Source organism: Lutra lutra, chromosome 11 (assembly GCF_902655055.1).
Source record: "Lutra lutra chromosome 11, mLutLut1.2, whole genome shotgun sequence".
NCBI lineage: Eukaryota > Metazoa > Chordata > Mammalia > Carnivora > Mustelidae > Lutra > Lutra lutra.
The window spans coordinates 64,115,751-64,141,583 of NC_062288.1; the positions used below are offsets into that span (position 1 = coordinate 64,115,751).

Sequence of the window (25,833 nt, forward strand, 5' to 3'; positions counted from 1 at the left end):
AGGAGTTAGCAGGCAAAGCCATAATCTGGTCAGTTCCTTCACAGCCTCCAGACTTGTCTGCAGACCCTCAAGGTCCTGAGGCTCAGTAAACATTTTTCTGTGCCTACCGCATGCCCTGTTGGGTGGGATGCTCTCACACAATGGTGTTCAAACTCCACACGCATCACAATCAGCTGGAGGGCTTGTTCTACCCAGCTCCTGAATCAGAAGGTCTGGGTGGGGCCTAAGAATTTATTTGCATTTCTAAGTTTCCAGGTGATGCTTTTGCTACCAGACTGAGGACCACACTTTGAGAACTATTGCTCTAAAAGAATCAAAGACTTATTAACAGAGGTCTGCTTAATTTTATATATTTATTCATTCAACAGATATTTGTTGAGTATCTACCGTTAGCACCTGGTGGTTATTGAGGGAAGGGGGGTTAAGCCTCTCCCCTTCTGCAGGATTGGTTCTGAGAAGAGCCAGGGAGCTCGGCGCAGTACAGATGGTGTCAAGCTGGACTGGAGAAGTTAAGCGGTGACGAGGAGACTGGTCAGGTCATGACAAGGCTCACTTAGGGAGCCTTTAAAGTGTGAATCAGAATAGCGGCCCTCCTATGGAAAAGCCAGGTGATGAATGGGAAGTTACTGTTTGTGGGTTAGCCCAATGTGGCTCTATTGACTTTAGGAAAAGAGCCTAACATCCAGGCAGGAGGTTTCTCAAGAAACTAGGGTTTCTTTTCTTTTTTTTTTTTTTTTAAAGATTTTACCTATTTACCCGACAGACAGAGATCACAAGTAGGCAGAGAGGCAGGCAGAGAGAGAGGAGGATGCAGGCTCCCCGCTGAGCAGAGAGCCCGATGCGGGGCTCCATCCCAGAACCCTGGGACCATGACCCGAGCCGAAGGCAGAGGCTTCAACCCACTGAGCCACCCAGGCGCCCCGAAACTAGGGTTTCTTGAGGCCATGCACCCACAGGGGCACCTGAGTGGCTTGGTCAGTTAACCATCCGACTCCTGGTTTTACCTCAGCTCATGATCTCATGGGTCGTAAGATGGAGCCCTCTGGTTGCTTGGGATTTCTGCCCCCCTCCTCCCGCCCCCTGCTTTCACTTGCTCTCTCTCTCAAATAAATACATACATAAATAAAATATTAAAGCCTCCTGTTTTTAAAGAACAAGGAAACACTCTGTGAAGGCTTAAAGTCATTGCTTTTAGTTTTCATTTGTGGGTCATTGTGAGCGACTGTGCATTTACAGTGATTATTTAATTTGGCTAGATTTTACTGGCTGAGAACTTGTGTAGAATAAGATTTATAGAGATCTAATATTTTAACTTGTGCAGTTGCTGAAAAAAAAAACTACAATAGCCGTGGAATGATTTCACTTGGCTCTGCAAAGTTTTTCTCTTAATGATATTTTAACGTGCCAACTGCTTGCGTTTCAGGGTCTGAACCTCTGTGGAGGCAAGAGTGGACGTGCTCTTTCTTGTTTCCCACCTCTTCACTCTTACTCCTTCCTCTCTTCTCCCTCACCTTCTCTCTCTTCCTGTATTGCAGTGTCCTTCATTTTTCCATCTGTTAGCTGATAGACACTTTGCCAGTTCATTAAGGGCTTGTCTTTTTCCCCTGCCATGGCTCCTTAGCAGCTGGTAGAAGTGGCCGTTTGGGGGAAATAATGTTGGGCAAACATTATTCTGGGTCTGGGAAGCCCAGAGTCACCTTTGAGAGCATGTGGTCTGGGGAGAGAGTTGGGAGGCAGAAAAGTCAGATTTTTCAAGTCTGCAGGTGGGCTCAGGCTCAGTGGTAGAATTCAGCCAGAGGAGGGTGTTGAATCTTACCTGGGTCATCTCAGAGCAAGGCTAACAGCTAGGAGGCAACTTTCTGCTTTTGTGAATTTCATGCATGTTTCAACCCCGTTCATGGATGGCTCTGGCAGGACCACAGTCCTCCTGTCTGGCTGGTCCCAAGTGAGCCAGTCATCTGAGCTGGCCCAAGAATGGGCCAACTTTCAGGCACCCAAAACATGCCCAGTGGGCTGGCTTTTTATTTTCTTGCTTCCCTCCTGTTATGAATTCTCAAAATATGGCAGTCTCTTTAACGCTCAAAAAAGGAATTCAGTCTCATGTATAACATCGTGAATATAGTCAATGATACTGTACTACATACTTGAAATTTAAGTATACCTTATTTATACTTGAAATTTACTAACAGGATAAATCTTTTTTTTTTTAAGGGTTTATTTTTTTATTTGACAGACAGAGATCACAAGTAGGTAGAGAGGCAGGCAGAGAGAGAGGAGGATGCAGACTCCCCGCTGAGCAGAGAGCCCAATGGAGGGCTCGATTGAGGACCCTGGGATCATGACCTGAGCCAAAGGCAGAGGCTTAACCCACTGAGCCACCCAGGCACCTCTAAACAGATGTAATTTTTATTTGCCAATTATATCTCAATAAAAATGGGGGAAAAGTATCATATTCAGCATTTATTTGTCTGAACTGATTCTAAAATTAGCATATAGAGCAAGCTGACATGTCCTCTCCTAGCTGAGCAGGACTTCAGTTCTAACCGCAGGGCAGTTTTCTCTTCCTTCTGTAATGGCCATTGTTCCTTTGTTTCTGGATCCAAGATCAAAATAATCTCAGCCACAAGTAGTATAAGCATATATAAGTTTTTGTCAAAGTTTTACAATTAATTTAATTTTTAAATGATGTATCCTATATTACTTTTGCATATAAGTTTTAAAAATCAGGTGAGTAATTCCATAAAGCTTAGAACTGTACTTGCCCAGCTGCCAGGAGGAGAAGGGGCTTGGAGTGGGGTATAGCTGTTTTGGATGCAGACTTTCAAGCTCCAGGCTTCCTTCCCTCTGTGCTGCCACCTTCCACTTTGCACCTCTGCAGACTGGGGAGGCACATGGCTCCACCCTTGGCCAGGTCCCCTTCCGTTGCTTTCCTACAACAGCAGATCCTACACTTTTGTTCCCATTCCGTCTTCTAAAATTTTGTTGCCAGCTCTTGACAGCAATGGTCTCCTCTCTGATTTCCTAAGTCGTTTGTTTTTTCTGTTGTTTTTGTTTGTTTGTTTGTGTTTGTTTGTTTTTAATGAAGCAGAGCCTAGGAACTTAGGGAAGGAATGGGCTTTGGGGGCGCTAGGGAGAGAGTATGTTCAGTTGACACATGTTCTTTTATTTTTATTTATCTATTTTAAATATTTATTTATTTATTTACATACTCTCTACACCCAATATGGGGCTCGAACTCATGACCCCAAGATCAAGAGTTGCATGCTTTTCCAACTGAGCCAGCCAGGCTCCCCGTGACATGTGTTTTTATGTCGTTGTTTTTTAAAGATTGTATTTATTTAAGAGAGAGAATGAGCAAGAGAGAACATGAGCCAGGGGTGAGAGGCAGAGGAAAAGGGACAGGCAGACTTCCCACCAAGCAGGGAGCCCCATGCAGGGCTCAATCCCAGGACCCTGGGATGATGACCTGAGCTGAAGCAGACGCTTAACCGACTGAACCACCCAGGCGCCCCAACGTATGTTCTTTTAAAAGTTCATCCTCACTGCAGATTGAAACCTATGTTTAGAAATAGCTTCTGGGGGCACCTGGGTGGCTCAATGGGTTAAAGCCTCTGCTTTCGGCTCAGGTCATGATCCCAGGGTCCTGGGTTCGAGCCCCACATCAGGCTCTCTGCTCTGTGGGGAGCCTGCTTCCCCCTCTCTCTCTGCCTGCCTCTCTGCCTACTTGTGATCTCTGTCTGTCATATTAAAGAAAAGAAAAGAAATAGCTTCTGGGCTTAGAAATTTATGCTTCAGGAATGCAGCACAGAGGCGGTTACTCATCCTGAGAAATATGCCGCAAGGTCATGCGTGCTCATGAGTAGATGGTTTAATGACTTGCATGTGATGGGTTTTATGTGATGTCTCCTGTCTTAGTGATCCTTGGGCCAGGAAACTTGAAGAGCATCCTTGGGCGCTGCTGCAGGCACCTCTCGTCACTGCCTCGGGGCAAGAGAAAGTAGAAGCAATCAAAGACTTTAGAGCAATGAATGAGCAGGGGAGAAAAACAAGCTGATGGAGAGGAAAGGGGGTTGTTGCATGTGCTAGATGATTTTCATTTGCCTTTCTAGGTCCCCTCTTCTTCTGATCTACTTACTTTTTGCTCTGTGAGGCTGTATGAAATACAGGTACTTAGTATGGGTTATATCGATGACCGTTTCGTCACCTGGCTTCCGGTTGGGTTCAGCCAGTGTGACATCAGCAGGAGATCAGAGGAAGGAGAGTGACATGGAGAGATTTATTCCTTTGACTCCCTACCTGTAGAGTCTCCACCATTTGTGTCCTTAGACTGGGGGTCCTAGCTAAGCCTCTGTCAGGTGGCCCTGAACCTTCTCTGTCCCTGGATCCTTCAAGCCCAGGTTTGACAATAACACTCCTTACTTGTCCCCAGAGATACCATGTTGTCCCTGTGTTCTCTGCACCCTGAACCCTCCTTTGCACACAGTCCCTTCATTAAAGTTTCCTGGAGCTGCCTAGTTTGGGTGTATCATCTGTTCCTTGCAGGACCTCAACTGGGACGTCTGCAAAAGGTGTAAATCAGCCAGATATGGGGACAGGCTCTATTAAGTGCTTATTCCAGAGCTTGCGGAAATAATTTTCATAACCAATTCTGGGCTTGACACTGCCTATGAACTTGTGCCAGTTGTGCTGATGAGCACAGATTTACTCAGAACGACTTTATTTTTCCAGATGGTCAGTTTTAAGCCGGAGATAAGACTAGTCTTGCACTGTTAGTTTCTCACATATGTAAATTATAAACTCTTCTTTCAGAAAGGCGTATTTTTGTTTGTTTTTAGCACTTTGCTTAGGCAGTCAAATGAAGATATTAATATTGCAAGGAGCCAACAGTTTTTATATGCCACCTGGGGAAGGCCCTGCAGTAGGAGGTGAAGGGTCAGATGGACGTGGGTTCTAGTGTTTTCCTCCTTGGCTGATGTCATGAGCTTGGGAGATTCTTTGACTCCAAGGATCCCAAGTAGCAGCGTCTACCTAAGTAGACATAAGTGTTGTGTGATGATTAAATGGGGATAGCATGTGGGAAAGCTTAGTTTGCCGCTGTGCCTGACACGTAATAAACACTCTCTAAATGGTAGTTCTTATTAAAAACTCGTATTAAATTTGGGAACTATATTCAGGTTCCATGGATGGAAGACTAATTTATGAAGTGGTTTCCAGGCAGTGCATTGTATCTGTTTGTACATGCTTTGTACCTGGGATGTCTTTGAAGCTTCCAGTTCTGGTTCATTATTAATACAAACCCACCAGTTGGATGGTGGTTGGGGGCATGGCAAGTCCCCAGCTAAGTGAAATGAAAGAGCTGGCATTCCACGGGGCGGGTGTTTGTCCCTGGAGGTAGAGGGTGGAGGTGTAAAGCTGTCTTGGCCTCAAAGCTGACCATGTGTTTTTGTCCTCTGGCCTGCTGACCTGAACTTGGAGTCTTGCTTTCTTTTCCCTGACCCTGCAAAAAAAAGGCTAGTAAAATGAATTGTAAAACTAGGAGGTAGAAGAAAAAAAGGGGCAGGTCTGAGGAAGCTGCCCTGACGGGTGGTGAAGTGGACTGTGCTGCTCTTCTAAGCTATTTATTAGGGAAAATGAAGAAGTAATATGCCAAATGAAGGGCAGGACATCCTAATGAAGTCAATCCTAACAACTCTTTTTTTTTTTTTTTTTAGATTTTATTTATTTATTTGAGAGGGACAGAGAGAGAGAGAGCATGGGTGTAGAGGGGCAGAGGGAGAGAGAGGGAGACAATCTCAAGAAAACTCCAGGCTGAGCACAGAGCCCAATGCTGGACTCCCTCCCATGACCCTGAGACCATGACCTGAGCCAGAATCAAGAGTGGGATACTTAACCAATTGAGCCACCCAGGCGCCCCTCAACAGTTCTTAATATTTTTTAAAAAGATTTTATTTATTTATTTGACAGAGAGAGATAACAAGTAGGTGCAGAGAGAGAGAGAGAGGAGGAAGCAGGCTCCTTGTCGAGCCGAGAGCCCGATGTGGGACTCCATCCTAGGACCGTGAGATGACGACCTGAGCTGAAGGCAGTGGCTTAACCCACTGAGCCACCCAGGCGTCCAGTTCTTAATATTTTCTTACATGAATATTACATTCAAAAATGATATTTGAAATATCATTTCAAAATGATCATTTTGAATTATTGATCATTTGATTAAATGATCAAATATGATCATTTGAATAATCAATTAAGAATTAAACCACTTGGGGGAGTCTGGGTGGCTCAGTGGTTAAAGCCTCTGCCTTCAGCTCAGGTCATGATCCCAGGGTCCTGGGATCAAGTCCTGCATCGGGCTCTCTGCTCAGCAGGGAGCCTGCCTCCTCCTCCTCTCTCTCTCTGCCTGCCTCTCTGCCTACTTGTGATCTGTCAAATAAATAAAAAAAATCTTTAAAAAAAAAAAGAAAAGAAAAAGAATTAAACCACCTGAAATCCTCTACTCATAGATTATCATTGTTAATGTTTTATATATCACCTAGTGGATTTTTTCACATGCATCTATATATAAATTCAAAATGGAATGATTTTATACTGTGGCTCTGTAACCCGTACTTCTCTGTTACTGTGATGTCCTTCTATGCCAATGGATATAAATCTGGTATTTTTAAATGGCCATAGGGCATTTTATTGTATGTCCTTGCCTTAAATGCAACCAGTGCCATGCCTTTGAAATTTCTGTGTTCTTCTCAGTGTTTCATTATTATAAACCAAGCCCTGTAGTTATTTTTGTAAATACAGTGTTTGAAACTCTCTGGATATCTCTGCTAGTTTTTTTTTTTTTTTTTAATAGGCATAATCCACACCTTGGACTTTTTATATCCTCCAAAGCACCTAGCACAGTCTCCTAATAGGCAAACCCTTGTTGGATGCAGAATTTGACATTAAAAAGGATGAGAGCATGGATATTAACCACAGTTCCATTATTTATCTTCCAACCTAAGATCATCACTAGCCAGCTTTTAAATCACATATGTTTGCGATTTCAAGACCATATCAGACTTCCCATTACCTATAATAATTATAGTAATACTGACGTAACTCTTGAGGTTTTCCGAGCACTTTTCAGATTGTAATATCGTATAGATCTTGGGGTGGCTATTATTGTTACTCCCATTTTGCGGTAGAGGAAACAGTTTCAGAGAGTTTAAATATCCTTTATGCTACACCATGCTGTGTCTTTAACTTACAGACCTAAAGAAACAAAAGAACAATCAAGTTTATGTGTTAATTGGAATGTTAGTATCTTATGTTGTTGTTTTTAAATACCAATGACATGGAAAAGGAATGAACTCTTTTAGTGAAAGTATTGGTAGCTACTTTGCAAAGTGATATATAAACAGGGTTGCTTATCTAACTGGATTTGCTGGCCATATTCAAAGTAATAAAAAAATTCCAGCTCCGCAAGTACTGTTAGTGAAGACATTTCCTGTGCCAGTAACTCCTCTCCGGCTGTTTTTGGTTTCCAGTGCCCTCACTCTGTCCATGGGTACATTTTCACTTGTTGGTTTCACTAAGGGAAGGATTAACTTATACTTTTCTTTTTCTCTACCTCGTGGATCTTCAGCTATGACAGAGACTCCACTTTCAACGTGTTTGTGGGGAAAGGACAACTGATTGCAGGCATGGACCAAGCTCTGGTTGGGATGTGTGTAAATGAGAGGCGTTTTGTGAAGATCCCCCCAAAGCTTGCCTATGGAAGTGAAGGAGTTTGTAAGTTCTTGTTCCGTGTTTGTAAACACATTTGCAGAAACAAGAAGAACCTCTGGAGGGTATTCAGTCAGGCAGATCAGAGAATCTTTGGAAGCTTTAAATCGAGGACAATGAGAAGCAGTGAACACACACACACACACACACACACACAGAGAGCTAAAATTTCATCTTTGGTTCATTTCTTCTAGATGTGAAAGAAGTAGTTATTAACACAGGTGTATTGAATGTCACCCTTGTTGAGAGGAGGACCTTTTTTTTTTTCTCATTTCTTTCAATTTTATTTTGAGGAATGAGGGAGGGAGCGTGACCCATTTTGGAATTGTTCAGTGACCCCCTTGAACACCCGGGCAGCATCCTAGGTGTTTATTCATCTGACCTGAACGGCAGCAGCTTCTCAGGGGGAATTCTCTTTGATTTTTAGCTGGTGTGATCCCCCCAGATTCAGTTCTTCATTTTGACGTACTTCTGATGGACATTTGGAATTCTGAAGATCAAGTTCAGGTTCACACTTATTTCACACCTCCCAGTTGCCCTCGGACCATCCAGGTGTCTGATTTTGTAAGGTACCACTACAATGGAACATTCTTGGATGGGACACTGTTTGATTCAAGGTAAGTGCCACCATTCCAGATAACATCGAGATGCCCCTTAGTTCCTTCTTTCTCACCTGCTTTTTATGCCCGTGGAGAAACCAGAAGAGAGACTCTTCCCAATTTCCATTGTGCCAACTCCCTCACTCATGGCTTTTGGTTAATGTGTCATGCTCTGTAAAGCCAGAGTCCTCCAAATTTTAATACATTTTACAGGAATGTAAGAACAATGTTTATCTAAATTAACAGTGTCTTGGAAGCTCATCATTAAATGAAGGGCCCTATTTGCAAGTAGGTTGATGCATTTTTAAAGTCCATTTTTATAGTTTTCCCATGGAAGAATGAGGGGAAGCCTGAATGTTTATGAAGCTATGGAAAAATGCAAGGAGTAAGGTGCTAAGGTAGAGAACAGCGAACCCTTAAGGGCTTTCCTGTTGTTGTAGTGTATTTGGTTAGAGTAGCAGGCCTGTTTTTGTTAATCACTGTGATTTAATTACACGACTTTTCTGCTGTCTTTGGGAACAAAGATCTAAAAATGCCTGTCGTCAGGGATGGGTATAGTTTCACTATTTAGATGATAATTGGGTTCCTAAAGCCTTATTGAGGAATGAGTTGGAAACACCCTCAATAGCATGGAACTTTCCCCCTTTCTCATTGGTTTTCAGTCATAATCGCATGAAAACATATGACACATATGTGGGCATTGGCTGGCTGATTCCTGGAATGGACAAAGGGCTGTTGGGGATGTGTGTGGGGGAAAAGCGCATCATCACCATACCTCCTTTTCTGGCCTATGGAGAAGAGGGAGATGGTAAGTCTTTCTCATTCTTCAAGCTGCTCTCATCTGTCCTTTTTTTTTTTTTTTTTAAGATTTTATTTATTTATTTATTTTAAAATATTTTATGTATGTATTTGAGAGAGAGAGAGAGAGGGGGTGAGAGAGCACAAGCAGGGGCTGCCGCAGGGGAGGAGGGAGAAGCAGACTCACTGCTGAGCAGGGAACCTGACATGGGGCTCGATCCCAGGACTCTGAGATCATGACCTGAGCCGAAGGCAGCTGCTTAACCCACTGAGCCATCCAGGTGCCCCTTAAGATTTAATTTTAAGTAATCTCTATACCCAAGGTGGGGCCCCCACTCATGACCCAAAGATCAAGAGTCGCGTACTCTTCCAGCTAAGCCAGCCAGTCGCCCCTCATCTGTCCTTATATTTTTATTGCTGTCATTAATTCAGCTTACCACATGAAACCTGCCAGATGTTTTGGTCTAGACTTGCACTATCCAATATAATAGCCACTAGCAACGTGTGGCTATTTATAGTTAAATTTAAAATAAACTAAAATTAAGTAAAATCGAAAATTCTGTGCCTTAGCCACACTGCCACATTTCACCTACTTCAGAGCCACATGTTGCCAAGGGCTGCTGTCCCGGGCAGTGCAGGTACAGAGCATTTCCATCACGGTAGAAAGTTCCATTGGGCAATGGTAGTTTAAATCATCTACCTCTCATCACTGAATTGTGGAAACTTCCACTTATTCATGGTCATTGGCGTTCATAAGTAAAGCATCTGCCACTGCCTCATAAGCTGTAACCTTATGCAGCCTCTCCGGCCTGCATTTTCCCATCTGTGAAATGAGATTTAAACTAGAAAGTCCAAATGTTGTAGATCTCAAGGTAGAAATTTAGTATATGATGTCAGATTTGCCATTTCCATCCCCCCACCCCTGATTTGTACCTCCAGGGTGGGTTTTACCTGTGACATTTGTTCCCTGTGGACAGATGCAAAGCCTCATGTTAGAAAAAGCATGAATTCAAACTAGTGTCCTTTCTTTTTTTTTTTAAAAGATTTTATTTATTTATTTGACACAGAGAGAGAGATTACAAGTAGGCAGGCGGAGAGAGAGGGGGAGCAGGCTCCCTGCTGAGCAGAGAACCTGATGCGGGGCTTGATCCCAGGACCCTGAGATCATGACCTGAGCCGAAGGCAGAGGCTTACTCCACTGAGCCACCCAGGCGCCCGAAACTAGTGTCCTTTTTTGAAGGGAGAAAACAGAATATTGGCTGGTAAATGGCATTTTGTGGTTACTCATATTTTAATTTCAGGCATATTTAATCACACTGACAGGCTAACACAACAAAGAGAACCTCCCGGCGTTTAAACAAGCAGATATATGTAGTTAAGAATTGAAATGGAGATATGATGCATTTAAGTTTACTGATGGTGACATTTGTTATACTGACTGTATAATAAGTTTATCCAACTTATAATAACCCTACCATAATGTTTTCCGACCTATGTTTCCTGGCACTCTATGTCTACAGAGCCGGAGGAGAGAGGAGGAAACGGGGCTCAGCCTTCTCCCCTGTCCACCTCCTCTTTTATTGCTGGGGATCTCCAGACAGTTCCTTCCAAAAGCAGGGGTGGGGATTCCTTGCTAAAAGAAAAATAAAATGTGAAAACAACTGCTGTAAATACATCTTAATTCTCCATTCCCCAAGACATGTTGTTATTCTGATTGATACTCTAGTGGTCTTGTCCTTAGCCAGTGCAAGTCCATTTATTTCCCTTGGCTCTCACATCCTTTCGATGTCATCCAGATGCATACTTCGTATATAATAAAACTAGATGCCTGGCCTAATTTGAGGAATTTTTTTTTTTTTTTTAGATTTTATTTATTTATCTGTCAGAGAGAGAGAGAGAGGGAGAGAGAGCAAGCACAGCCAGACAGAATGGCAGGCAGAGGCAGAGGGAGAAGCAGGCTTCCTGATGAGCAAGGAGCCCGATGTGGGACTCGATCCCAGGACGCTGGGATCATGACCTGAGCCGAAGGCAGCTGCTTAACCAACTGAGCCACCCAGGCGTCCCTGAGGAATATTATTTACTTATTTTAAATAAAAACTGTGTTAAATATTTGAAGTAAGCAGTTTATTTGAAATAGTTATTATTTACTACTTTAATACTGTGCTCAAGTATCCAGGAATAATTTTATTTATTTATTTATTTATTTGCTTGTTTGTTTATTTATTTTAGAGAGGGTCGGGAGGGGCAGAGGGAGTAGGGGGTTGGGGGGGGAGAGAATCTTAAGCAGGCTCCACACCCTGTGCGGAGTCTGACTCGGTGTTCAATCTCACAACTCTTGAGATCATAACCTGAGCAAAAATCAAGAGTCAGACATTTAACCAACTGAGCCACCCAGGCGCCCCAGGTATAACTTTAAATAGGAGAATTGTATGGTACGGAAATTATATCTTGATAAAGTTGTTATTAAAAAACCAATATTCAATTAGTTCATGATAACGCTAGAAAAATTTAAATTCTGGAGTTACTTTTAAGGTTTTCTTTTTTCTCCTAAATTAAAAAATACATAAAAGTACAAAAGATTCCTGTTCTATCACACACACATACCCATTCACACACTTTGGGGATTGACCACACCTTACATTCCACAGGCTGACTCAGCAGCCATTCTGAAGATTTCATTATTCCCTTGAGGGGAAGGAGGAGGGGTGGGCTCTGCTAAAAAGCTGGTTGAAGAAACTCAGGCTTAGTATGCTGTGTCATTCACCTGCCCAGGCCTACTCCTTTGCAAGGTATAACAAATGGCAAGTAAGAGTATTGAGATAGGTGGTTTGTCAGTTAATTTCCTTTATCTCAAGGGACTAAATTGAATTATTTATTGGTTGATGTTGATCTTTGCTTGATGAGTTAGTACCCAATAATCTCTTCATGTAGATTATCATTTTGTAGATGTTCATGAAGTCCCCACTGTTGGGAGTATCCAAAAGAAGCAGTACCATCCAGAAGTTAGAAGCAATTTGATGACTTATATTTTGCGTTATGGGTGCCATTTTTCCCCCTCTCAGCTAGGTTTTTTTTTTTTTTTTTGACAGAGATCACAAGTAGGCAGAGAGGCAGGCAGAGAGAGGGAATCAGGCTCCCCCCTGAGCAGAGAGCCCGATGCAGGGCTCAATCCCAGATCCTGGGATCATGACCTGAGCCGAAGGCAGAGGCTTCAACCCACTGAGCCACCCAGGCACCCCACCTCTCGGCTAGTTTTAATTTTATTTATCTCCTGTTTTGGATGCACTTAATAACCTGAATTTTGCATTTTGCCTTTTCAAAAAAATTGGTGGCTGGTTCCAGAGAACAATTCTATGTAGTATTCCGTAGAACCAGGCCCAAGGTTTAGAATTTATGCCTTTAAATGTCTGATTTGCATTTGTACACAAACAGAAGCCCACAGAGGCATTTATTTGGGTTTTCATATGGGTTCATAACCACCCACATAGAGCCTTGATTTGTCAGCACAAGCAGACAATATGGTTGTAGTAGTCTCGCATGTCATTAATATTGGTTTGCTCCTTTTTCTGAAGAAGTCAGGCTTCAAATTATATTCGCCAGTGCGTGGTTGGGCACCATGGACACAATGGTGACAGAACATAGCTGGACACCCTGGGGGACCACCCAACATGTGAAAGAACATTTCTTTCCTTGACTTGGAAACTTCAAGGAATGAGTAATACCAACACAGTGGGAGTTGAGTTGTAGTTAAAAGTACTTCTTATGGGCGCCTGCGTGGCTCAGTTAAGCATCAGCCTTTGGCTCAGGTCACAATCCCAGGGTCCTAGGGTCCAGGGTCCTTGCTCAGCATGGAGCCTGCTTTTCCCTCTGCCTGCCACTCCTCCTGCTTGTGCTCTCTCTCTAACAAATAAACACATAAAACCTTAAAAAAAAAAAAAAAAGGACTTCCTAAATCTTGTGTCCTGATTTCATCTTCTTCCTCCATTCTAGGAAAAGACATTCCTGGACAGGCATCTCTGGTGTTTGATGTTGCGTTACTGGACCTCCATAACCCCAAGGATGGCATTTCCATTGAGAATAAGGTAGTCCCAGAAAACTGTGAGCGGCGCAGTCAAAGTGGGGACTTTCTCAGGTATCATTACAATGGCACCCTTCTGGATGGCACCTTCTTTGATTCCAGGTAAGGAAACAACTGGAGGCTTCACTCATCAGAACATCTTATTAAATACAGTCTACCTCTGGCTGGACCATGATCTGAATACTCTGTCAATGCTGATTTGTAGTTAGTATTTTCATCTCCAATATATCTTTGTTTTCTGACATTGAATTCCTTCAGAGGCTGTTAGAACGGTCTCCTTCTTGGGGTCTGTGGGGAATAAGTCTGCAGGAAAACAGGAGTGACTCAGCCTCTACTCCCACCATCCCCCACACTGTGCTCCACTATCCAAATGTGCAGCCAGCTATGGGATCCATGATGGGAAGTGGCCAGAGCCGAGGCCTGCATGGTAGGATGAGAAGAGAACAGACTTGGTGCCAGGAAACCTGGGTTCTTGTTCTGGTGTGTGGTGACTTTGCATGGCATTTGACCTCCCTGCACTTCAGGGTTTTCCTCCTGTAACTGGTACCTTTCCCAGAAATGGTTAAAGAGATAAGGTATGCAAGACTACTCTATAACATAACATGGGGGGAAAATAAAAAAGAGTGCTCTGTGAACTTCAGAGGCTACTGGAGGAGTCGGGCTGTGTGCTTCCAGCTCCCACCCCGCTGCAGAGGCGAATTACCATGCCGCTGTTGTTACTGTCTTGGTTTGTTTCTGAGGCTTCCGCAGCTGCACAGGTGGCTGGGGCAGGTGGCTTGCTCTGTCTTGCTCCTTCAAGTGGCACGAGCTCTTTGGAAACCACCTCCTCAGCTTCCTGTGGAGCAAACAGGTAGTGACAGCAGCTTACCTGTCTCCCTGAGATTGTGGACTTCTAATTTCTTCCATCACCTGAAAACAGTACAGAAGAATTTTTATATGGCATTGTTTTGTTTGAATGATGTGTCTTTCCTATTCTTAGGGTCTCCTCTTCTACAATTTTCATTTGATTTTGGGGAAAAATAATAGTCACATGATTCAAAATTAAAACTAAGTGTGGATTAAGATATCTCCTATTACCCACCCCTGCCTACCTGACATCTCCCTCTCTCCTAGCCACTTGGAATTAACTACTTTCCTTTATGTATGTATGTATGTATGTATGTATGTATGTAAGCTTTATACCCGATGTGGAGCTTGAACTCATGACCCTGAGATCAAGAGTTGCACACTCTACATACTGAGCCAGCCAGGCACCCCTAAAATTAACCACTTTAAAAAAAAATTTTTAAGATTTTATTTATTTGACACAGAGAGAGAGAGAGGAGCACAAGCAGGCAGAGTAGCAGGCTCTCCGCTGAACAGAGAGCCCAATGTGGGACTCGATTCCAGGACACTGGGATCATGACCCGAGTAGAAGGCAGATGCCTAACCGACTGAGCCACTCAGGTACCCCTTAACCACTTTTCTTAATAAGTTTCTTTTTTATTCCTCCACTGTGTGGATTTTTTTCTAATGCAGATATAAACAACTATGGATGTTATCTTATTTTCTCCCCTTTATAGTGAATAGTGTATAGTATACAGAATACACTACTCTGCCTCTTGCTTTTTTTTTTTATCACCTTGGGATTTTTCCATATTAATATATAGAGAGACAGCTCAGGGCTTTATCTCAGAGTTGTGAGTTCAAGCCCCCAGTGGGGTCCATGCTGGGCATGGAGCCTACATAATAAAAAATACACACACACACACACACACACACACACACAGAGGGAGAGGAATTATTTATACTTTATGTCTGCCTAGTGTTTCATTGGGTGAATATTCCAAATTTATTTAACTATTCTACTGATGAACATTTGAGTTGTCTTTATTCTTTTTCTACTACAGAAAATATTCAGTGTGTGTGTGTGTTATTAGTTGTTACTTGTGAGCTTGGTTCTGTCCATTATTCCCTGGAATTCTATTAATTCTATTAAATTAATTAAATTAAAATTTTAAAAATCTACTAATTAAAAGACCATTTTTTCTAGTGTATACCAGATTTCTTTCCATAGGAAAGGAACCATGGGGCACCTGAGTGGCTCAGTCAGTTGAGTGTCCAACTCTTGATTTCAGCTCAGGTTATGATCTCAGGGTTGTGAGATCAAGGCCCAAGTTGGGCTCTGTGCTCAGCGGAGAGTGTACTTGAGATTCTCTCCCTCCCTCTCCCTTTGCCCCTCTTCCCGTACTCTCTCTTTGTCTCTTTCCCAAATAAATAAATTCATCCTTAAAAAAAATTAAGGGGGGTTGACTGGGTGGCTCAGATGGTTAAGCATCTGCCTTTGGCTCAGGTCATGATCCCAGCGTCCTGGGATCGAGCCTCACATCGGGCTCTTGGCTCAGCGGTGAGTCTTCCTCTCCCTCTCCCTCTGCCTCTCCCCCTGCTCGTGCTCTCTCTCTCTCTCTGTATCTTTCTGTCTCAAATAAATAAAATCCTTAAAAAAAAATGTTGGGGCACCTGGGTGGCTCAGTCATTAAGTATCTGCCTTCAGCTCAGGTCGTGATCCCAGGGTCCTGGGCTCCCTGCTCAGCAGGAAGCCTGCTTCTCCCTCTCCTACTCCCCCTGTGTGTGTTCCCTCTCTCACTGTGTCTCTCTCTGTCCAAAAATAAATAAAATCTTTTAAAAAATTAAAAAAATATTCTTTATTAAAATTTCTATTTTAAAAAATATTGCGTTCTTGGGTGCCTGGCTGGCTCAGTCAGTAGAGCATGTGACTCTTGATCTCAGGGTTGTGAGTTCAAACACCACGTTGGGCATAGAGCCTACTCAAAAAAAAGTATTATGCTCTTATTGTATAAGTAAAACAATACAAAGGTGTATTGTAATGTAATAATTTAATAAATTTAATAATTTAATAAAATGTAATAATTTCCCATTAACCCCTTTAACCATAAATATTAATAACCTTCCACAGTGTCTCTCCATGTTCATAAATCTTTCATGTTTAAATCTTCAGTCCATCTGGAATTTATTGTGGTATTCAGTGTGACAATAAGGATCTAACTTTATGTCTTTCCAGATGGTTAGCTAGTTTTTCAAACACCCTTTACCGAAAACTATTTTTCCCTCACTCATCTAAAATGATTTTTTTTAAGATTTTAATTTTTTTAAAGATTTTATTTATTTGTTTGACAGAGAGAGAAAAAGAGATGACGAGAGAGGGAACACAAGCAGGGGGAGTGGGAGAGGAAGAAGCAGCCTTCCTGCTGAGCAGGGAGCCCGAGGGGCTCGATCCCAGGACCCTGGGATCTGACTCAAGGTGAAAGCAAACACTTAATGACTGAGCCACCCAGGCGCCCCAAGATTTTAATTTTTTTAAAGTAATCTCTACACCTGTTGTGGGGCTCAAACTCGGATACTCCCCTCTCTGCGGGAATCAGTATTTTTAATTTCATAAGTCTTTCGCACATATACAGTGAAATACATTCTCTCAGTTTAATTTTTTACAGGAATGAGAGCCTGTTACATCCTGTACCTTCCAAACAGCATTTTAAAGTTTTGTGGGGTTTCTTTTTTTTTCTTTTTTTTTTTTTTTTGAGATAATCTCTACCCACAATGTGGGGCTTGAACCTGAGATCAGGAGTTGCATGCTCTCCTGAGTCAGCCAGGTGCCCCCAAAACATAATTTTATTTATTCATTTAAAATATTTATTTATTTATTTTAGAGAGAGTGAGCACAAGTGGGGGAGGGGCAGAGGGAGAGAGAGAACCAGACTACCTGCTGAGCATGGAGCCTGATGAGGGCACAATGTCATGACCTCGAGACCATGACTTGAGGTGAAGTCAAGAGTCGGTTGCTCAACAGACTGAGCCATCCAGGTGCCCCTCAAAATATCATTTTAAATTGTTTTTTTTTCCCCAGATAAATTTTTGAGTCCCTTTCCTCCCCCATACATGGTGTTCGGATTTTGACTGGAATTGTTTCAAAATTCATAAATTAGTTTGGGGGAGCACTGACAGCTTTCTAGTTCTGTTTTCCCACTGGGGAACATGATGGTTTCCCATATAAATCTTCTTCTAAAGTTATTCGAAGTTTTTACATTTTATGGCCACTCTGCTTATTCGTTCTTGTTTTCTGAGGCTCTTTCCTGCCTCTTGGCCTTGGCCTCACTGTTACCCCAGTGCTTTCCCCTGTGCAGATCCTGCCTCTTCAGTGTCCACTGTCTCCCCAAACCCCATGGAACCTTTGCTGTTTCACCCAGTGGCTCAAACTTCTCTGAGGCACCTGCCATCTCCCACTGCTTAGTGTCTCTCTATAACGGACCCCATCTGGGAGGAGTTTTCCTCTTTCCTGAATGTCTGGTCATAGGGTGTACTCTGGTGATGATCTCCAGAGAGCTAGAAACCTGGGGAAGGTGAGAGGCTGGCTCATGGTGAGAGGATGCTAGGGAGCCAAGCCTGCCTTCCTTGGCTGTGTTCTCCTCCTGGCCCTCCTGGCCCATGTGAGGGGCTGAGTGCTGGAACTCCACAATGTGGGGGAAAGGATATTTCTCCATAGTCTCTTCTGGGGTGCTATGTAGATGATCGTCTTCCTGGATGAGGAGAATCATTTGTTACTGTCATTTTTCATGGCCCTTGGCCTTGTGTTTGGTCTCTGAGGGCTACTGAGGAGGCACAGCCCCTCACAGCTCGGTCTTCTCATCCCCCTGTCCCCAATTAGCTGGCTGTCTTCTCTGAGGCAGTCATCCTTTGGCCGTGTTTGAGGTAATGGCGAAACGGACTGGCTCTTTCAGGACAGGCTTCTTGCCACATGAGTGCAGATCACTGTGGTTCAGACTTTGGTAGGAGACGTGGCATATTAAATTTTATTATTTTATTCTAGAAACATCTGGCTTTGGGGAATTGATTCCTGTCCTCACCAAACTCACAGGAATCGGATTCAATTGGCAGCTTATAAAAAGGCTGGATCTCTCCACTGAGCAGAATGCTTGGGCCTTCTGCCAGTGGCACTTGGGAAACCCAAGTATCTCACCAGAAGGTGGCTTGGTGAGGAGGGATTACAGTAAGAAGAGTCATCCAGGCTCTGCTGGGGACTGCAGAGTTAAATTGTATGTATGTGTGTGTGTGTGTGTATATATTTTATATATATATATTTTATATATATATATATATATATATATATATATATATATATATATATATATAACTTTTCTGGCAATCCAAATATTCATGTCTCATATATACAGATATTCTTTTCTTTAGATACTGGAGACATTGTCCTTGGGACACATTCTTAGTTTCTAGTAAGAGCCACCCTGGATGCCTTTTTCATTAACTTGACCTGGTTACCAAGCATAGTCCAATGTACAGTAGTTGCATTTCTGTGTGGTTGCTTCTTGTCACGTGCATCCCATCTAACCTGACCAAACCAGAGGGATGGAGGGCTTGTTTCTAGGAGTGTTTTTGTACATGGCCGCTCCCGCTCTGCTCTGTGTGTGTGTGAGTTCTTGGGAATGTGGGTTCTCAGGGGAGCCTGTTTCCTCACATTCTAAGTTTCAGCCTATTCTGGGATCTGGAGTCCTCTGCCTTCCTGTTGCCTTGTGGTGCTGACTAGCATACCCAGCTGCTGTGGTGTTGCTTGTGAGGAACCTCCTTCTTTCCTTCTTTTCTAGCTACTCACGGAACCGCACCTTTGACACGTACATTGGGCAGGGCTACGTGATTGCTGGCATGGATGAAGGTCTACTTGGTGTTTGCATCGGAGAGAAGAGGAGGATTGTGGTCCCACCTCACCTTGGCTATGGAGAGGAAGGAAGAGGTGAGTTCTGGCTGCTTCCAGGCAATTTTGGTTCTTGAGAGCCAAAATGTGGAAGCCAAAAGTCCCATTAAAGATTTGAATGTCCAATATCTTTGGTTTCTAGAGATGGTCTATTCTTTCTTCTTGTCTCTGGTGCCCATTCTCTTATTTGAAAATTCTTAGACCTATGCCAAAGTTGAGAGAACTCTGAGATGAACTCTTAGATACATCAACTGTTAACATCTTTTTTTTTTTTTTAAGATTTTATTTATTTATTTGACAGAGAGAGATCACAAGCAGGCAGAGAGGCAGGCAGAGAGAGAGGAGGAAGCAGGCTCCCCGCTGAGCAGAGAGCCCGATGCGGGGCTCGATCCCAGGACCCTGAGATCATGACCTGAGCCGAAGGCAGCGGCCCAACCCACTGAGCCACCCAGGCGCCCCAACTGTTAACATCTTGCTGTATTTATCATCTCTATCTAATTATAGTTTTCTGGGTTTTTTTGAGCCATTTGAACATCTATTGCAAACCACCCCCTTTTTGGTCTTTGGTCTCTAACAGTTTTATTGAGGTGTAATTTATATGCCATAAAATTTACCCATTTTAAGTGTACAGTTCAGTGACTTTGAAAGATTTATTTATTGATATTTAAAGAGAGAGAGCATGAGCTGGGAGGGGCAGAGGGAGAGAGAATCTCAAGCAGACTCCATGCGGAGTACAGAGCCCAACATAGGGCTCTATTTCATGACCCTGAGAGCATGACCTGAGCCGGAACCAAGAGTTGGAAGGTGGACCGACTGTCCCAACCAGCATCCCCAATTCAGTGACTTTTAGTAAATGTAGTGAGTTGGGTAACCATCACCTTAAGCCAATTTTAGAACACTTTTGTTACTCTAATAGCAAACCCCCTTTTATTTATTTATTTATTTATTTATTTATTTATTTATTTAAGATTTTATTTATTTATTTGTCAGGGAGAGAGAGAGAGAGCACAAGCAGGGGGAGTGGCAGACAGAGGGAGAGGCAGCCTGTCCACTGAGCAAGGAGCCCAGTGTGGGACTGGATCCCAGAACCCTGGGATCATGACCCAAGCCGAAGGCAGATGCTTAACCAACTGAGCCACCCAGGCGTCCCAGCAACCCCCCTTTTAAACATTATACAAATGATATGTGCTGACTTCAGAAAAAAGAAAATGTGGATAATGAAAAAAACAAAAATCTCCCTTAATCCCTCCATGCAGGAATAAACATTGTAACGTGGTAGGTGGAATAGTGGCCCCAAATATGTCCCCGTCCTATCCACAGAACCTGTGGATAGGCTGCCTTACCCAGTGGAAGGGATTTTGTGGGTGTGATTAAGGTGAGGGTTGTGAGGTGGGGGGTTATTCTGAGTCATCCAGGTGGCCTTGAGGTGCTTACAAGAGCCTTTGTAAGAGGGAAGCAGGAGATCAGAGAGAGGAGAAAATGCTAAGCTGCTTGCTTGGAAGTTGGATGAAGGGGCCACAGGTCAAGGAATGAGGGCAGCTACAGGGAGCTGGAAAAGCTGAGGAAACAGATTCTTCCCCGAAGCCTCCAACAGGAACGCATCCCTGCCAACACCTTGAATTCAGTCTTTGGACCCTCCAGAGTTATGAGAATAGATGTGCTTTGCTTTAAGCCACCAAATTTGTGGAAATTTGTTATAGTAACAATAGGAAACTAATACAACCATGAAGTGAAAATACACATTCACCTACACTAATAAATACAATAGATTCCTTTTCTTTTTCTTTCTTTTTTTTTTTTTTTTAGCATAAACTCGCCTCCTGTGTGGGGCTCAAACTCACCATCCCGAGATCAAGAATCACATGCTCTATGACTGAGCCAGCAAGGGGCCCCGTTAAAGGTCTGATCTATAAAGCCACACCAGGTCACAACTTAAGACATAGTCAACAGGCCTTGCTTCTTGTCCTATTTGTGTCTTGATGCTCCACTGTTTTGTATCACGTAAACTTCTACTCAAATACATACAGAAATAGACAAATACTTTCTGAGGATTCGTGTTTTCTAAGCACTCAGGATTAATCCTTCGTTTCTCTAAAAATAATGTATTGATGGAAAACATTTGCTGAAATTATTTTTTTCCTTTTGGCTTTCTATCAAGTATGAGACAGAGCTCTGCAAAGAATTATATAAGGCTCTGGGAAACATCCGAAGACTCATAAATTCTGTAGCTAAGAGGCTGCTTCATCTCAAATCATATGTTGTTGTGGGGGCAGGGACACTCTGACAGGTACCCCGCAGGTGCTTTTGCACAGGGCCAGTGGGGGGGAACCTCTGTCTTCTTTAGATTAGCATCTCTCTGGCCTCTTTGTGGGGTTTGCATAGGACCTAATATTAATCCCTCAGGGACTGACCCCAGAAGGGTGTCAGGACACAGAGTACATACCATGGGGCCAAGCACACAGTAAACATTCAATAAATATTTGTGGAAGGAATGAAATGCTGGGCTCTCCATGGGGTTCTGCAGCTCCATTCTTGGCGTTTCATTTTGTTGAGGCCATTTTTCCCTGCAGGGCTGGTAGAAGGGAGGGAGTAGGCCTTCTGGAAAGCTCTGGGCCTCTCTGCTGTCTACTCTGTTCCACAGGGTCCGCTCTGCAATTAGGATGCTTGATTGTGTTTGCAGCCCTGAAGAGGAGAATGGATTCTGTCCGAGGGGTTGTGGAAACATTGCTTCCTCGTTTTGTATCCCCCAACTTCCAAATTACCTTCTAAGCAATCTTAGATTGGGAATATAGGATTATCATGAGAATTTAATAAATGAGTACACAGAAAGCACTTAGAAGTGTTCTTAGTACTTAATAAGCATCCACTGTGTGTGTGTGTTTGTGTGTGTGTTAGAGGAACCAAGAAATGGACACAGAAAATTGTGTGTGGCAGGGGTGGGAGATAGGTACTGTTAGTGTTCACACATCTTTATCTGAATTCTTTTTATAGCCGTGCTGTTATCTTGAACAAAGTCTATTTGAGTGGGCTTTTTATCTGTAAAACGCTAATGAAAGTATTATACATCCTTGATTCTAAGAACGGTAATTTTTTAAAAAGATTTATTTATTTATTTTGGAGAGAGAATCACACATGTGAGCAGGAGCAGCAGAGAGAGAATCTCAAGCAGACTCCCCACTGAGTGGAGATCCCTAAGCAGGGCTTGATTCCATGACCCATGAAGTCATGATCTGAGCTAAAACCAAGAGTCAGATCCTTAATTGACCAAGCCACCCAGCCACCCCCTAAGTAACACTGTTACAAAGTTTTACATTTAAACTTTTCTGAAATGATCAGGGGGCATGTCAAACTGCTGATGCACATGTTTAACGAGTTCCCCTGCCCCTCGCCAGCCCTCTGAGCTGTCCTTAAATTCATGGAGCATCTGCTAATCCTGGGTTTACAGTAATCCCCAACAATCCCCTGACTGCAGGGATTTAATGAGAGAGTGTAGGGGTGCTGGCTGGCTCTGTCAGTACAAATTGCAACTCTTGGTCTTGCGATTGTGAGTTCAAGCCCCTTGTTGGGTGTGGAGATTACTTAAAATTAAAATCTTTAAGAAAATGAGAGAGTGTATGTGAAAAATACTTCTGTAAACTGTAAAACGTTATTCAGATGTGAGGTAATGTTTTCAAAAGTGGAGATGATGGAAAAGAAAACTATACTAATAATTTTGTGTAGAAGAGTTGGGATGTGTTGTAAAGTACTTTGTGAACTGTTAGGTATACTATATCATAAGGGGTGTGTATAGGCCAGTTTTGGCTGGGAGTTTCTCCCCTGTGATGTTTCTGTTAGCTTAGTTTCTCTTGCACAGCAATGGGGGACTGGAGTGAACTTTCCCTCTACAGCGGATTTTCTCATCTCCCGTCTTACTTCTGTAGGAGCCAGGTGAGCCTAAATTTGGCTGAGTTAATTTCCTCATCTGTGATGAACTCAGCATACATCTTTCAGGCTCAGCGATCCTATGGGCAGTAGCTCATCCTCTTGAATTGTAGTCCAAACTGTGTTCTTAACTGTCTGTGTGACCCTGGGTAACTCTGTGCCTCAGTTTCCCCAGGAGGGTTAGGATACTTCTAATGGCCCTTCTAGCTTCGGTCTCCCACTGTTCTCTAGGTTTTCCTGTATTCTCTAGGTCCCTGTATTTCTCACTGGAGGTCTGTGGGGACAATCCCTGGTGACACTGGGGAGGCACATGTGCTGCCACTTGGAGGACTCACTCATTTCCTGTGTCTGACCTTTAGGGAATATCCCTGGTTCGGCCGTGCTGGTGTTTGACATCCATGTGATTGACTTCCACAACCCTTCTGACTCCATCAGCATCACCTCCCACTATAAGCCTCCTGACTGCTCCGTGCTGAGTAAGAAGGGGGATTACCTCAAGTATCACTACAATGCCTCGCTTCTGGATGGGACTCTGCTGGATTCCACGTAAGGGCCACTGGGGATGGTAGGGGAGTAAGCCTGGAGGATAACAGCTGTAGGTTCCCAAGATTCTCCTTTTCTTTTTGTCAGATACTGGTTGAAGGCCTTTCTCTCCATGCTTCTTCACTGCTCAGGTGCATTATTCTAAAAGTTCCCTATGCATAATCTCACTTTGCTCCTGTGAAATTATCTTTTTGAAAAAAACAGATGTCATTTTATAACTGCTGTCCTTAAAAATTAACCCACAACTACATTACAAACTCCACAGTCTGGTGCATTAGGCTCTACTTGTCAGCTCCATTCTGCTTGACTGATCTCATCTTCCGTTAGGGCCCATCTTTTCCTTCATAGGGCTGCCAGGTGCAGTGGTGCAAGGTGTGCACTGCTTAAACCCTTCCTTTTGGCCAACTTCTGCCATGACAAAAATGTCCTCCCTTTTTGCAAAGTCTTTCCTTAATTCCTAGGAAGAACCAGCTGCTCCCATTTCTGTGTCTCATAATGTTTTAAGTTATTATTTTTATTAGCAAAACATAGTTATTTATTTTTAGTTATTTATTATTGTTTCCATCTCTGTTGCTGGTCTGAATATCTTAGAGAAACCCAACATGTTTATTCATATTTTTGTTCCTTACACCTAGCCCAGAGTATAGCACACAGGGAGCATTTTATAAATGTTAATTGATTGAAGTGAATCTGAAATTTTATTAATAGGAATCAACAGTATAAACGAGTATCATTGGCCAATTTTGGTAAAAAAGGAGGTTTGCTTCTTATGTTTCTGAATCTTCAGATGTAGTTGTAAGTTAGTAAAATATTCTGTTCTCTGGGAAAGAAACATTTTCAGCCTTCCTTTATATTTTTATTTTAGTAATCCATTTTCAAACTGAGCCTGACTTAGATTCCTAAGTTTGGGCTGGGGAGAAAGAAGGGTTTCATATAAATATGAGTTGCTGCATTTATGCTGCATGAGGAGGGCCTTCTCTCTCTCCCGCCTGCCCCTCTGCCTTCTAGCTTCAGGTGACATTGTGGGTGGCTGGCAAGAGCCAGACATGGAGACAGAGCCCTAGGGACACTTTCTTGACAATATTCTCTTTGTGCTTCGAGATCCTGTCTATTAATACATTTAGTGTTTTTCATCAGATCTAAAATGTGTTGATTATTACAAGTATCGTGTTTTATGTATCTCAGAGAAAGTAAAAGTTAACATGCTGCTGATCATAAAGTGAATTGCAATTACAGAGATGTTAAAATGTGAACATATGTGCATTATAGAATCAATGAAATATGTACTAGCTTCCAGGGCTCAGGTTTACAAGGACCCCCTTTACAACCAACTCCTTGCATTCATATTAGAAGCCTTTGGAGGGCAATGGTGAATAAGCATGGCTTGTTGCTTGGGGGTCAAGCAAGCTTATGCATGTGAAAATGGTCCACAAGGTTAGAATTGTCTGTGAGGTCAGTGGTTTGCAGTCACTGCTCTTGCTAATGTTCATGTTCTTGTCTGGTGCTCCTACTCCAGGGCAGGGGTGAGGGGAAGTGGGGGTGGAAAATGAACAAAGGAATTCCTTCTCAGTGGGTTCAGGATATGCTTCTCGTGTAGGGTGGGGAGAATTGGCCTTCCTGCCTTCTAATGTTTGGTGGATTCACAACATTCCTACAGAGTATCCGGGAGCCATGTGACGTTCCTTCCTCTCACCAGACTCCATTCTAGACCATGAGAGTCATTTGCGTTCCGTGTAAATTCACACTGAAGGGTAACATCCGGCATCCCCGTGGTCTGTTCTGGGTGTAAGCTGCAAGATGATGGGAAAATGGGATGTATGGTGGGTGTCTGGCTCCTGTGTGTGGGGTAGGGAGGGGAGACCTGCTCCCACTCCGAGCTGTCCACGGGCTCATAAACAAGGAGGCAGGTGCTGCTGTGGGTGCTTTTGCTCAGCGCTGAGAGAGGCTGGCTGCTGAGAGGGTGGAGGGAAATGTGGGCAAAGAGCCAGAGAGGGCAGCCTGCAAGTGGGAAACAGGAAGCTTGCAGTGGATGGGAAGCTGGGAATGCACAGAAGGAATGAGGAGAATGTCAGAGAAGAACTGGCAAAAAAATAAAAATAAAAGGTTGATCTGAGGGAGAAGAATTCCTGGGGTATTCAGAGATGACACATGAAAGCAAAATGTTCACTTGGAGGATTTTCTCAATGTGTGTTTAAATTGGCCTCAGAGAAGAAGAATAAACCTTTGTTATTTGACAACTAAATGAGTTTTTGAATATTCTGTAAGACTTTGAAACAGAGTAGTCCTCTGGGAGGTCGCCAAGGGTCCCTGGAGTAAGGCAGTGTGAGGGTGTCTCTGTGCTGCTGACAAAGGAGGAACTGTGTGGGAGGCGGGAC

General features: G+C 43.2%; 1 protein-coding gene across 2 annotated transcripts in view; it reads left to right on the forward strand.

Annotated features, from left to right (window-relative positions):
• FKBP9 (FKBP prolyl isomerase 9) overlaps positions 1–25,833 on the forward strand; it is a 39,412-nt gene that overhangs the window by 4,109 nt on the left and 9,470 nt on the right. For both annotated transcript variants that reach the window (XR_007121389.1, XM_047694222.1), the window contains exons 2-7: positions 7,619–7,764; positions 8,186–8,375; positions 9,020–9,165; positions 13,146–13,335; positions 18,888–19,033; positions 23,275–23,461. Coding sequence is in view for 1 of the 2 variants with exons in the window: in XM_047694222.1 (XP_047550178.1) it covers positions 7,619–7,764; positions 8,186–8,375; positions 9,020–9,165; positions 13,146–13,335; positions 18,888–19,033; positions 23,275–23,461 (1,005 nt within the window). In the remaining variant the exon portion in view is untranslated. The remainder of the gene's footprint in view (positions 1–7,618; positions 7,765–8,185; positions 8,376–9,019; positions 9,166–13,145; positions 13,336–18,887; positions 19,034–23,274; positions 23,462–25,833) is intronic.